Below are 14,431 nucleotides of genomic sequence, written 5' to 3'. Positions count from 1 at the left end.
TTTAAATATTCAACAAAAAGAAAGTTGCTGGAAAAGCTCAGTAGATCTGGCAGCATCTGTGAAGGAAAAAACAGAATTCAGGTTTTGGGTCTGGTGACCCTTCCTCAGAGCATTTGTTTTTTATTAAATATTTAACATTGTGTTTGAAATACTCTAAAAGCAAGTTCCTCATCAAGCTTGGACAACTGCAGCCCTTAGGGTGGAGGGACACTGGAGTGCTACTAGGGAGGGAGCTGTCAGGATTTTGACCAGTGACTCTGAAGGAATAGCTTTATAGTGCCAAGTCAGGATGTTGAGTGAGTTGGAGGCCAGGTTGCAGATAGTGATATTCCCATACATCTGCTGCCCTTGTCCTTCAAGGTCAAGGCTCTAAAATGTTCTCCACTACCTCCATTCTGAGGATTGAAAATTGTTGTGATGTGTCATTGAATGGACTGAAGGGAGACAGAAGAGGGAAAGAAAGGAAGGATTGGAGCAGGGTATGTTTTGAAAATTGCATCTTCAGAGGTTGTGACCTCAATGTGCAGCTTGTGACTACTCCATGGGAAGCCATTGTAGGTGATGGAGGCTTCCAAGTTTGGAAGAGGTTGACAAAGCCTTGTTGAGTTACTTCTTCGGAGTATGATAGATTCTCCTGTTTTACTCATTCCGTGCTCTAAACTGTGACTTTGTTATTTCGTTAAAAAAAAACTTCTCTTTCTCGTCAGTCTTCAGTTATTCCCAAAATGTCATGTTTTGACTCCTACTGGCCCAGTGGGTCTGATGCCTCAATTTCGACAGTGCAGTGAAACTTCAGAAATTGAAAAGGGAGTTGAATTCTTTTATTGTTGGAAAATCAGATTTTTAATAGTGTTGTTACCAGTTTTCAGATTAAACTTTAAGCTAATTGTTTCAAAGTTATGAACATTTAATTATAATGTACATTCTGGGGACTTCTAATTCCCTTTCTGGCAAAGTGCTAGAATATGACAGCATGACAGCTGTCTCAAATTGGACTCAGTTTCTGCTAGATCACAGACTACAGTTTGCACCATGCTGGTTGCTTGGAAGGTACATCTGCAAGACTATTGTTGAAAACAGCAGGAGAGTTTAGCTCTTTGAGCTACACAGTCTTACTGGCATTACATGCTCATGTGCAGGCTCAGCTGGCAGAATGAAACACTGCCATCGGAAATTTAATTGCTGGAAATAACTGAAAGATAAAGACATGAGATTTAAACTTTATTCATTAACTCCTGGGAGACTGAACAGCAACAAATAGAATTAAGATACAATCTTTCAAATGGCTTGAAATGTCATAATTTAAAGCGTATGTTTTGAATACAAGATCATATGTTTTATATATATTAATATGTGCACTATTTAGCCTTAAGTTTCCTGTTTATGGATGTATGCTGCTAAAATGAGTTCAGTTTTTGAGCCCAGTCAACTGATAATGCATATTGGATCTGGCAGTGTTATGCAGCATGATTTATTTTGGAATATTCTGCTGACTTTGGAATTGGAGGAATTGTGCTTTCCGTAACATGCAGTCTAAAACACGAAAACAGGATGTTCAACCCAGCTTCTCTGTGTTGGTATTTATCGTCCACGTAAACCTTCTGCCCCTACGCTTACTTTCACCGTATCAGCATATCTTTGTATTCCTTTCTGCCTCATTAATGTTTCTAACTATCCCTTAAAGATATCCTGATTACAAGCGGAATCAATGCTTATCGGCCGTAGACGGTTGAGGAATTGAGAGCATAATCATATCAACTGTGATCATTTTGACAGGCGGAGCAGGCTAGAGAAGCTGAACAGCCTGATCGTAATTCATAGACTATTATACGTTATTCACTTAACTCCTTATGTAAAGAGTTCCATGTTCATGCTATTCTGTAGGTAAAGATGTTTGCCCTGATTTCCCTGTTGGCTTCATTATTATGCTGCAGCTGTACAAAACTCTGGTGCGGCCACACTTGGAGTATTGCGTACAGTTCTGGTCGCCACATTATAAGAAGGATGTGGAAGCTTTGGAAAGGGTGCAGAGGAGATTTACTAGGAAGTTGCCTGGTATGGAGGGAAGGTCTAACGAGGAAAGGCTGAGGGACTCGAGGCTGTTTTCATTAGAGAGAAGAAGGTTGAGAGCTGACTTAATTGAAACATATAAAATAATCAGAGGGTTAGATAGGGTGGATAGGGAGAGCCTTTTTCCTAGGATGGTGACGGCGAGCACGAGGGGGCACAGCTTTAAATTGAGGGGTGAAAGATATAGGACAGATGTCAGAGGTAGTTTCTTTACTCAGAGTAGTAAGGGAATGGAACGCTTTGCCTGCAACGGTAGTAGATTTGCCAACTTTAGGTACATCGAAGTCGTCATTGGACAAGCATATGGATGTACTTGGAATAGTGTAGGTTAGATGGGCTTGAGATCGGTATGACAGGTCGGCACAACATCGAGGGCCGAAGGGCCTGTACTATGCTGTAATGTTCTATGTTCTATGTTCTAAAATAGCCTCACCTTCTGGATTACCTGAGAGTTATCGTATTTCGGTTCCTCCATTCAGTTAACTGGTCTTAATAAATATACAATATTAGCAAACCATCAGTGGTGCTTGGACATGATGCCCATCATTAGAGATGATTCTGCAAATGAACAACATTCACTAAATAATCATAGAATCCCTACAGTGTGGATACAGGCCCTTCGGCCCAACAATTCCTCACTGACCCTCAGAGCATCCCACCCAGACTCGTCCTCCTATAACCCACCAAACCTACACATCCCGGAACACCATGGGAAATTTAGCATGGCCAATTTACCTAGCCTGGACAGTGGGAGAGAGCCCCTGGTACTGTGAGGCAGCAGTGCTAGCCACTGAGCCACTGTGCCACCCCTAATTTCCGTATAATTCTGTACAGCATGGGTCGATAGGAATTAGGAGAGGAGTAATTTATTTAGGTTAGTACTGAACAGTCACTACATAAAGTCTAGGCCCGAAACGTCAGCTTTTGTGCTCCTAAGATGCTGCTTGACTGGCTATGTTCAGCCAGCTCCACACTTTGTTATCTCGGATTCTCCAGCATCTGCAGTTCCCATTGTGTCCACTGTATAAAGTGGTATTTCCTGTCTTCTTTTTTTTGCTTTTAGCCTTCTGTGGTGCTGTATCACAATAGTTATGTTGCAGAGTTGTTAATCCTAGACTAGTAATCTTGAGAATTTGGGTTGAAATCTCAGCAAAGCTGTTTCAAAAAAAAATCTGCAAAATAGAGTGTTTCTATCTGTAATTTAATCATGCCTTTGAGGGAGAGAAACCTGTTGCCTGTATATGATTCCTTCATGGCAATGGGTGTCACCTATTTTGTTGAATTTTAATAGGCGCAATCTGTGTATATTTTCTTTCTGACTGCAAACACTGCTGTGGTTTATCTAGCTTCCAGCACATGCAAGTGTGCAACACAGCAAGCCCCACTGACAATCCTGAAGTAGTTGTCACTGAAATTCTTCATTTAATCAAAATTATTTACCAAACCTAACCTCCTGCCCCTTGTGTATTTCTGATATGGAGTTTTATACATTTTAGTATATGTGAATCTACAGCTGCTTGTAAGAATTTCTTTACATTTGACCAGGCTCGATCCTGTCCTCAAATTCACCTTTGAAATGAGACACTTGAATGACCTGTGTTTCCTTGATGAGCCAATTGAGAAATTGGCAGAGGAAGTTCTTGACTGTCCATTGCAAACCTACCTCCAGTGATCAATATAGCATTGGGATGCCTACAGTTCCACACACTATGCGATTGACCATACTGACAGCTTCATTTGTTCACTGTGGAAGCTTGATAAGGCACATCAAAGCCATCTTCTTGGATAATGGCTACGCTGATAAAATCACTTCTTGCTGTATATCACTAAAATGCATTTTATGGCTTAAAGCCATCCCTTATGCTCCTAAAAACTGTCTTGACCACCTCGAATAACCCTGCTTTTCAAGGGTTTGAGCAATAAATGAAGCTAGTTGTATAACACAGCTACCGTGTAGCAGCAACATGAGTGATGTTCAGTCCAAATAGAATGCTGCCATCAAGCCAAAAAGACATGCTCCATTGCACAATGAACAATGTGGTATATGAGTTTCAGTGCTGGTATGATGAATGTGGGCAATTTATTCAAAAGATTGATGGATCTTATTAAACAGCATGTCCTTCCACCTGTTTATTAGCAAGGTACCGATCAAATTAGTCCGTGTTTGCTGAACTCACAACACAATGTCCTTCATTAGATGTGATTTTGCAATTGAACAACATTCCCTTCAATGTATGAAGAATTATGCTGACAATCAGTTTGGGACTGCCATTAATCTGCATTCTAGATTGTGGGAATGTAGTCACTTGTTGGCTAGGACAGGCATATCGCGTCTAGCTCAAGTCACTTTTAAAGGATATAATTCCAGTGGACCAATTTCCACAGCAAATTCCCAGCTCCCTTGCCAAACCCGTTGTTTGCACACACTCACCCTAGAAATTTCAGTCTTATTGACTCAGATCTGTGTTTTTCTTCATTACTTCGTAAGGCTATTTTATGAAGAAAATTTTCAGTATTCATATTGTCTCGCACAGGTTCATTAAAAATGGATTTACAAAGAAGTGGTGGATTATACATCCTTTCGTACATTTGTTGAAGAACTGTTAAAGAAACTGTTAATCTTGACCTTGACTCAATTGAATGTAGTATTGACCACACAGAGTTATCTAATGTAAATCTGTGAATAGATATATATACCGAGCCAGCATTCCCATGATTTTTGAGAGTAACTTTACAGACTCAAACTTTATTTTTAATTTTCAGTATAGCAAAGAAAGGGCTGTCCTTAGGAGGATCAGATGGTGGGGTAAGTGATTTTCCTTTACTTTTCATGCTTAAGTAACAATAAAAACAGGGCCTTTGCTTTATACTATGGTATTCAGTAATCTGTTGAGGGGCATTTTTATGTGGATACCAAATTCAAGGTTGTTTTTAATTCCAGATTTTACATACAAACACAGGAATCTGGTATACTGGTTCACGATCCTGGTATGTGGTATACACATGTGCGTTCAGTACCATGTTGGCACAATGGCTGTGAGGAGCTGAGGGGATAATTGGGAGTTCATGAGTTGATAAGAAGATGCCACAGGGCTTGTAGGTAGCCACTGGAATATGTGGGGCAGGCGGGTGTGTGCCGTGAGTTGGCTTAAAATTGTCTTCAGCCCAGAGCAAACGGTGGAGATGAATGAGGAACATGGGTTGTAATGGAATGGATGAGTTGCTATTGAGCATGATTGGGCATACGTAGGTTGACATGCGAGGTTTGAGGATCCACTGGGGAGGGGAAGGTAAAGATTGGCGTGGATCAGGCATAGGGAGTAATAAGGGCAAGGAGTGCATGGTTGAGGACTTAATACTTTTAAAAGCATCTGGAATGAATTCCTAGAGAACTGAGACTTTCAGGCAGCTTACTTGACATCTGGGTGTGGTAAATCTGACTGTCTGTCTCCAAAGCCTGCCATTCATGAACAAAAACTATCCCATTTCAGGCCATTTCCTGAGATGGTTGTGCTGATTCGGGAAATTTCCTGATTTGAGCCAACCTGTTTTGATGGTGAAGGTCTGGCCCAATGATTCAGGTCTGTAGTACATCTCACAACAATTTTTGCTCTGTTTCTCTTCTTATAGTTGCTGTTTAATCTATTGAGCAGTTTTCCTGCTCATTTTTCTTCTTCTGCATGGACCTCTGAGTTACCTCCATGGCAGAGCCCTTCAGAACTGAAGTCAGTGCTGCCGTTGTGGACCCTCGGAGTAGTTAAACACACTGTGCAGCTAAGAGGGCCTGCCTAGCATTTTCTGTTTTTATTATTGTGTGCCTCCTGTCTCCTTCATATGTATCAGTGAAGACAGAGTATTCCATTTATATGCCTGTGAAACAAAATAAGATACAAACAAAGAGCCCTTCAAGAAAACCTCCTGCAAGAGGAAATAATGCAGAACATTTTGGTAAAATAACCTAATCAACAAAAGTTACCTTAGGGAGTTTGTATTAACGTTAACAGCATGTCGATATTCTTTGGTCCCAAGGAGCGACTAAAGAATCTGGGTATGAGATCCAAATGAGTATTCACTGTGGTTAGACCCAAGGTAGCATTACTTCACAGCAGACTCCTAGAATGAGTCCTAACCATGTGCCATCCAGCAGTGGTCTCAGAGTGGTGCTGTGGCTGTCTTGGCTACAACTGATGACCAAGGATCATTGGACTTTCCCTTTCCCTTCTTGTCTTTAAGTCTTTCATTCTGGTGCTAATTTTTACCTTCCTGTCAATTTGAGAGTAGCTCATTCTTCTCTGTTTGCACTTCACTCAACATGAACAGATAGCCAACTTATTTCTTCTCTCCCATGCTCAAGTCATTCCAGCCTGTGCTTGCTGCATCCTTCTTCTCTTTCCTTAGCATTCATTGTGATATTTGTGACTTTCATCTTTGGGTGAACCTATAAGCATGCAGGCTCTGAAAGAAGCCAAACTTATGATTGAGAGAGATAATGGGAACTGCAGATGCTGGAGATTCCAAGATAATAAAATGTGAGGCTGGATGAACACAGCAGGCGAAGCAGCATCTCAGGAGCACAAAAGCTGACGTTTCGGGCCTAGACCCTTCATCAGAGAGGGGGATGGGGGGAGGGAACTGGAATAAATAGGGAGAGAGGGGGAGGCGGACCGAAGATGGAGAGTAAAGAAGATAGGTGGAGAGGGTGTAGGTGGGGAGGTAGGGAGGGGATAGGTCAGTCCAGGGAAGACGGACAGGTCAAGGAGGTGGGATGAGGTTAGTAGGTAGCTGGGGGTGCGGCTTGGGGTGGGAGGAAGGGATGGGTGAGAGGAAGAACCGGTTAGGGAGGCAGAGACAGGTTGGACTGGTTTTGGGATGCAGTGGGTGGGGGGGAAGAGCTGGGCTGGTTGTGTGGTGCAGTGGGGGGAGGGGATGAACTGGGCTGGTTTAGGGATGCAGTGGGGGAAGGGGAGATTTTGAAACTGGTGAAGTCCACATTGATACCATATGGCTGCAGGGTTCCCAGGCGGAATATGAGTTGCTGTTCCTGCAACCTTCGGGTGGCATCATTGTGGCAGTGCAGGAGGCCCATGATGGACATGTCATCAAGAGAATGGGAGGGGGAGTGGAAATGGTTTGCGACTGGGAGGTGCAGTTGTTTGTTGCGAACTGAGCGGAGGTGTTCTGCAAAGCGGTCCCCAAGCCTCCGCTTGGTTTCCCCAATGTAGAGAAAGCCGCACCGGGTACAGTGGATGCAGTATACCACATTGGCAGATGTGCAGGTGAACCTCTGCTTAATGTGGAATGTCATCTTGGGGCCTGGGATGGGGGTGAGGGAGGAGGTGTGGGGACAAGTGTAGCATTTCCTGCGGTTGCAGGGGAAGGTGCCGGGTGTGGTGGGGTTGGAGGGCAGTGTGGAGCGAACAAGGGAGTCACGGAGAGAGTGGTCTCTCCGGAAAGCAGACAGGGGTGGGGATGGAAAAATGTCTTGGGTGGTGGGGTCGGATTGTAAATGGCGGAAGTGTCGGAGGATAATGCGTTGTATCCGGAGGTTGGTAGGGTGGTGTGTGAGAACGAGGGGGATCCTCTTGGGGCGGTTGTGGCGGGGGCGGGGTGTGAGGGATGTGTCGCGGGAAATGCGGGAGACGCGGTCAAGGGCGTTCTCAATCACCGTGGGGGGGAAGTTGCGGTCCTTAAAGAACTTGGACATCTGGGATGTGCGGGAGTGGAATGTCTTATCGTGGGAGCAGATGCGGCAGAGGCGGAGGAATTGGGAATAGGGGATGGAATTTTTGCAGGAGGGTGGGTGGGAGGAGGTGTATTCCAGGTAGCTGTGGGAGTCGGTGGGCTTGAAATGGACATCAGTTACAAGCTGGTTGCCTGAGATGGAGACTGAGAGGTCCAGGAAGGTGAGGGATGTGCTGGAGATGGCCCAGGTGAACTGAAGGTTGGGGTGGAAGGTGTTGGTGAAGTGGATGAACTGTTCGAGCTCCTCTGGGGAGCAAGAGGCGGCGCCGATACAGTCATCAATGTACCGGAGGAAGAGGTGGGGTTTGGGGCCTGTGTAGGTGCGGAAGATGGACTGTTCCACGTAACCTACAAAGAGGCAGGCATAGCTGGGGCCCATGCGGGTGCCCATGGCCACCCCCTTAGTCTGTAGGAAGTGGGAGGAGTCAAAAGAGAAGTTGTTGAGTGTGAGGACGAGTTCCGCTAGGCGGATGAGAGTGTCGGTGGAGGGGGCCTGGTCGGGCCTGCGGGACAGGAAGAAGCGGAGGGCCTTGAGGCCATCTGCATGCGGAATGCAGGTGTACAGGGACTGGACGTCCATGGTGAATATGAGGTGTTGGGGGCCAGGGAATTGGAAGTCCTGGAGGAGGTGGAGGGCGTGGGTGGTGTCACGGACATAGGTGGGGAGTTCCTGGACCAAAGGGGAGAAAATGGAGTCCAGATAGGTGGAGATGAGTTCGGTGGGGCAGGAGCAGGCTGAGACGATGGGTCGACCAGGGCAGGCAGGTTTGTGGATTTTGGGAAGGAGATAGAAACGGGCCGTGCGGGGTTGGGGAACAATGAGGTTGGAGGCTGTGGGTGGGAGGTCCCCTGAGGTGATGAGGTCATGAATGGTGTTGGAGATGATGGTTTGGTGCTCGGGTGTGGAGTCATGATCGAGGGGGCGGTAGGAGGTGGTGTCGGAGAGTTGGCGTCTGGCCTCGGCGATGTAGAGGTCAGTACGCCAAACTTATGATTGACACTATTTCTTCACATTGGTTCTCATTCTCAATTTATTTACCAATCCTCAAGCACTTTTTTGCCAGTTTCAAAATCTCAACTTCTTCTATTTCTTCTGCTTCTCACTGAAAGTCTTTGTTTCTCTGCCCACAGTAACTTCTTCATTGGGATCACATCCCCTCCTTCTTTGCTGAACCGCTACTCACAACAGTATTTCCGTTGATTGTGATCTAAGTTTCCCATCGCCTCTCTCCTGTGACCTCCTCTGATATGTAGTTTTCATTCACTATCCAAACTAACTCCATGTAGCCTTAATCATGCCAAGTCGAACGGTCCTGTGTCAGCCCTTTTTCAGGTAATAAAATCGGGAGCTATGCCAGGGAAATGATTAGCATGGGCGGGGGGAGAGTAAATGATGTAATGTACATCAAGTAGAGAGGAGAAGGATATATGTATCAGTGTAGAAGGATGATGGAAAATTGAGTGGCAAAGTTTAAGAGTTTGAAAATGCAGTTGTACGTGATTCAGGGGAGATTTTGTTTCCATGGTGGGAGCAAAAAGAATTGGATTGGATAAGAGTGGAGGTCTCAGTGTAGAGAAAAGGAAATACTCTGATAGCATTTTGTCAGTGACTGAATCACTGGGTGTGGGGAGGACATAGAATGCAGAGTTGAGTCAATGAGAGTGGAAATTCAATTTATATGAAAGAGGTTTTATGATTTAATCTTCCCGGATGCTGCCAGACCTGCTGAGTCTCTCCAGCTTTGTGTTTTACTTTAGTATTTAAAAGCATGTGAGCCTATCATGGGATTGAATTAATTTGTAATTGTTCTGCAGATTTTATTTTGTTTCACTCTGAACATAACAATTTTATTATTCTTATTGAGTGCTTTTCGTCATGCGACTAGGGGTTACACACAATTGTAAATTTGAGTACAACAAATAAATAGGCCAGAGGTAGTAGGAACTGCCGATGCTGGAGTCTGAGATAACAAGGTGTGAAGTTGGATGAACACAGCAGGCCAGGCAGCATTACAGGAGCAGGAAAGCTGACGTTTTGGGAATAAATAGGCCATTGTTACAACCTTGGAAATTGTTGCCAAGTTCATATCCTTGAAGACCTCGCTCATAAAATTCCACTCAGGTAGCCTGCATTTGGCTGTCAAAAAAAAAGCTGCTGCATTGTTAAACTTTTCAAAATTACCCAGTTTTTGTTCTGAATTTTAGTAGAGATCGAAACTTTTCAATACAGTTCCAGTCATGATCAGCAAACAAATAAAATTGTAGTCCATACAATTTATTGTTATGACATCACTTCAATCTGCCCTGTTGTTTTGGTAATGTTGGGAAATGAGAAAATACTTTTTCCTAACACTGACATAACATTTTTCACAATTCATTTACTCTCCCTTATTTCCCAATGAGAAAGTCAAATAATTCTTTGTCTTTTTTTAAAATCATTTCTGTTTTATTACATTGCATGCATCAGTTTCATTAAATTGGGTTTAATATGTTTACAGCATATATTCTCCTTAATGTGATTGGAAAATGGATGCGATTGAAATTGTCAAAGATTAATAGTATAATTAAACATGTCATTGCTGACAGATATGTTTGTTTCAAATCCCTCAGATCGGTTGTGTGTTTTTAAAAATGTCTACAATCATCTTAAATTAGAAACAATTACTGCAGGATCTCATCTTTCCCTTCCCTCTCTGAATCCTTAATGTTATTCTTGGAGAGGGTAGATACAGTGCCAAGGTGTTTTTGCAGATTCCACAATTAAAATAGTTATACATCCTTCTTCTGCATAGACATCAGTATTGCAGAAATGCCTGTTTGTGGAATTTTTATTTGTGTATGCAGTATAGCAGAGACTGGGCAAACCATTGGGCAATTTTATTGTGTAATTGAAATTGACATTTAAAACATTGCCTTTTAATTGAGTTTTCCAATGTTCTACAGCAATGTTACAAACAGGAAATAATTTTTCTGAACGCATTGAACAAAATTAAATATTTAAGCAATAGCAAAACTGTTCCAATTTAATGGATGCATCGATGTACTATTTTCATTACCTTAGAGGCTTTAAACACAAATTAAAACACATAACTAATTTCAAACACTCTACATAAGAAGGGATATATTTCCAGCTTCATGAAACAATTTAAGCCACAAAGTTCCATGAGGCCCATGTTTATATTGTCTCCAGTGGAACTACAGCAGCCCTGTTTCGATTGTTAAAATAAATCGACCATTGCTTTCATTCCTGCAGGTCTGCTATCCTGGCTTATAGGAAGTGATTGATAGTGCCACATAGAAGACCATCAGAATGTGAATATTAACTAACTGGCATTCATTTCTCATCTGATACATGTCCCACAGGTGTGAGTCTTGTTGCTAGATCTCAGTAGCACATATAACCAGGTGTTCCTAGCCCAAAAGATGGAGAATTATCTTACAGCAGGGATGTGCCTGATTGTGCAAGATAATCCCTGCTGTGTTTTAGATGAGCAATTTGGCTTTTTGATGCTGAATTATAATCCAGTAAGTGCCTTGTACATAATGGGCTGATACATCTCAACATTTGCTTAGCGAAATACCTGTTAATGTTTGAAATTGTGCCTTTACTAGTAAGTTGCATGCAGTAATCCAACTGTAGTTTGTGTTAGCTCCCTGACCTATATTGGAACCAATACAACAACAATTTTACAGCAGACTAATGGGAGGGCTCCTGTCCTTAGTCCAAATAAAGAGCAAAGAGCTATACACCAGAGAAGTGAGATGAAAGTGTCCGGCTTTGACATGAAGGCAGCAGATGGTTGAGTGTGACAAAAAGGAGCCTGAGCAAAACTGGAATCAGTGGGTATCAGGAGGCGAACTCACCACTGATTGGAGTCATACCTGGCACAAAGGATGATTGTTGTGGTTATTGGAGGATAGTCATCTCCACTCCAGGACTTCAGGATAATCTCCTAGGTCCAATCATCTTCAACTGCATCATCAATAACTTTCCCTCTGTTAAAGGTCAGAAGTGAGGATGTATAATGTTGACAGGACGGTAGCGGCCTAATAGTATTATTACTGGACTGTTAATCCAGAGAGTCAAGTAATGTTCTGGGGACCCAAGTTTGAATCCTGCCATGGCAAATGCTGGAATATTGATTGTCAGAAAAACCCATCTGGTTCACAAATGTCCTTCAGGGAAGGAAACTGTCGTCCTTGTCTAATCTGGCCTACATGTGACTCCAGAACCATTGAAATGTGGTTGATTCTTGACTGCCCTCTTTAATTAGGATGGCCAGTGACCCACTAATTCTGTGAATGAAAAAAAAACTCCTGAGACTCTGTCCTCTGGTTCTAGATTCCCCAACCAAGGGAAGCAACTTCCCTGCATCTAATCTGTATAACTCTCTTAGAATTTTCAAGTCTCCATTGGATCTAGTCTCATTCTTCTATATTTTAGTGAAGAACAAACAATCAAACAAGGAGAAATAACTGCCAGTCTTTCTTGTCTCCCAATTGCCCAGTGTTGTGCTCTGACCTTTGGATAGTAATTAAGCTGACGAAGTTTTAAAATGTTTACACACTGATGAGAGATGCCTCAGTTAAAATATCAAACTTCATGTCCCAAATGATGTACTAGCAGTTCAAACAAATTAAACGAGATGCATAATCCTGTGACCAACCAATTTCACTGTGCAACTTTAAAATCATTAATGAGCCTTCATTTAATTACTTTTCATACAAGAGTTTTCAAAGTGATTGCAGTCAACCTATTGCTTAATTGCTACCCTCCTGAATAAGCTGAAATCTCCCAGCAATAAAGCAGTAAATAGGAAATAAATTTTGGTTGTTACAAAGCAGGTTGGTCAACACTTGATAGGGAAGCATGTTAACTGGAAGGTTCTGCAATGAATGGACAATTGGATTACACCACGTGTCAACTCAGGGTCATTCAACAGTATGAACGCGCAGGTTTATGTAGTTACATGCGCCAAGGATTTTTACAGGAGTGTAGTCAGACAGAAATGTCAATGGTAAGTGTAGCAGTGCGGCAGCTGAAGCAGCAATGGGTCCAAGCATTATGAAGTGAGTGACTAACCATTGATTATTAATTTGTATTTGTTGTAAGAAGAACATTGCTTCATTTCCCATCTTGGAAAACAATGAGCTAATTTTCAATAACTTGATGCAATGCATTGCGTACCTGTTGAAGAACTCTTCCACGTTCTATTCCATTGAAATTTCTTTCTGTGGATCAGGAAGGAGAGAGAAACTTGGATTTTTTTTTATCTTAACACTTGCTGAAAATGCCCATATCAGGATGACACTGGTCTCGCTCTGACACCTTTTATGGCTAATTTTCACACTCCATTCTTGGGCAACAACTGGTTGGGGTGAACTGCTTACTCTTTTCAGAATGTTGCATGTTCTTTCCTCTGGTGAAAAGGAATTGGGCTATATTCTTCAGCGGATGGACATTGATTTTTCCAACTAGCCAGCTAGTGAAGTTTTAAATGAACCCTTCTTGTCTCCAGCCTGACACCAGAAGAATGTCTGAGAGAACAGAATGTGGAGAGCTACTGATGCTTGCGGCTAATGACTGAGACATAAGTTTTGATAAGACAGAAAACTGAAAACCGAGTGAATGCTAATAACTGCAACCAAATGCTTTCATGTTGATAAATAAAACTGAGGAGAGGTGAATACTTAAGATTACTCTAAGGGCTTTAGAAGAAGCTATGTGTCTTTGGAAGAAATGAAAGAAAGTGAATGAGAATATAATAATTTTAAAACGTCAAAAATAACCAGTTGATGAACTTATTTTAACATAACTGACTGAAATAACACAGAATTAGATTAGATTCCCTACAGTGTGGAAACAGGCTCTTTGGTCCAGCAAGTCCACACCGGCCCTTGAAGCATCCCACCCAGACCCATTCCCCTATAACCCACACACCTCTGAACACTACGGGCAATTTAGCATGGTCGATCCACCTAGCCTGCATATCTTTGGACTGTGGGAGGAAACCAGAACACCCGGAGGACACCCACACAGACATGGGGAGAATGTGCAAACTCCGCACAGACAGTCACCCGAGGCTGGAATCGAACCTGGGTCCCTGGTGCTGTGAGGCTGCAGTGCTAACCACTGAGCCACCGTGCCAGGTTATCCACATGAAGGCTTTTGAAGAAAGATCATTGAATCAAACACACATTCTTTTACTCTCACCACAGATACTGCCTGAGCTGCAATATGTTTTATACTTTTTATTAGTCTTCTTTTTAGTTATGACTAACAGTACAATTCCAGGTAAAAGAAAAGCATATTGCTTTTAACAGCAAAATATTTTGTCGATGACAAAATTACGCAATGTTAAAATTAGATTTCAAACTGAATACAGCTTAGACATATTATCAGGATGTTGAAAAGAAGTGTGTTTTATGTTGCATCTCTAGTGCCCTGTTCTACTTGTGGAATCCTTGCATTATTTAACCTCTAGTTTTCAAATTTAACAGTAGAGTTCCAGAAGGTTCTGCTGCAGAGTTCTGCTGGCAAGAGCCTGATAATATGAGTTGTTATTGGGTTTTCAACTGAACATGCAAGTACTGTAACCCTTTTGTAATATTTATACAT

General features: G+C 42.5%; 1 protein-coding gene across 2 annotated transcripts in view; it reads left to right on the top strand.

Moving 5' to 3' along the window:
* Positions 1 to 14,431, top strand: part of uts2r2 (urotensin-2 receptor 2) — a 132,796-nt gene that overhangs the window by 56,685 nt on the left and 61,680 nt on the right. For both annotated transcript variants that reach the window (XM_048555145.2, XM_048555147.2), the window contains exon 4: positions 4,834 to 4,876. In XM_048555145.2, the coding sequence (XP_048411102.1) occupies positions 4,834 to 4,876 (43 nt within the window). The remainder of the gene's footprint in view (positions 1 to 4,833; positions 4,877 to 14,431) is intronic.

This window comes from Stegostoma tigrinum, chromosome 22 (genome assembly GCF_030684315.1).
Source record: "Stegostoma tigrinum isolate sSteTig4 chromosome 22, sSteTig4.hap1, whole genome shotgun sequence".
Lineage (NCBI taxonomy): Eukaryota > Metazoa > Chordata > Chondrichthyes > Orectolobiformes > Stegostomatidae > Stegostoma > Stegostoma tigrinum.
Note: the sequence above shows the minus strand (reverse complement) of the source record. Positions and strands in the feature narration are given on the sequence as shown.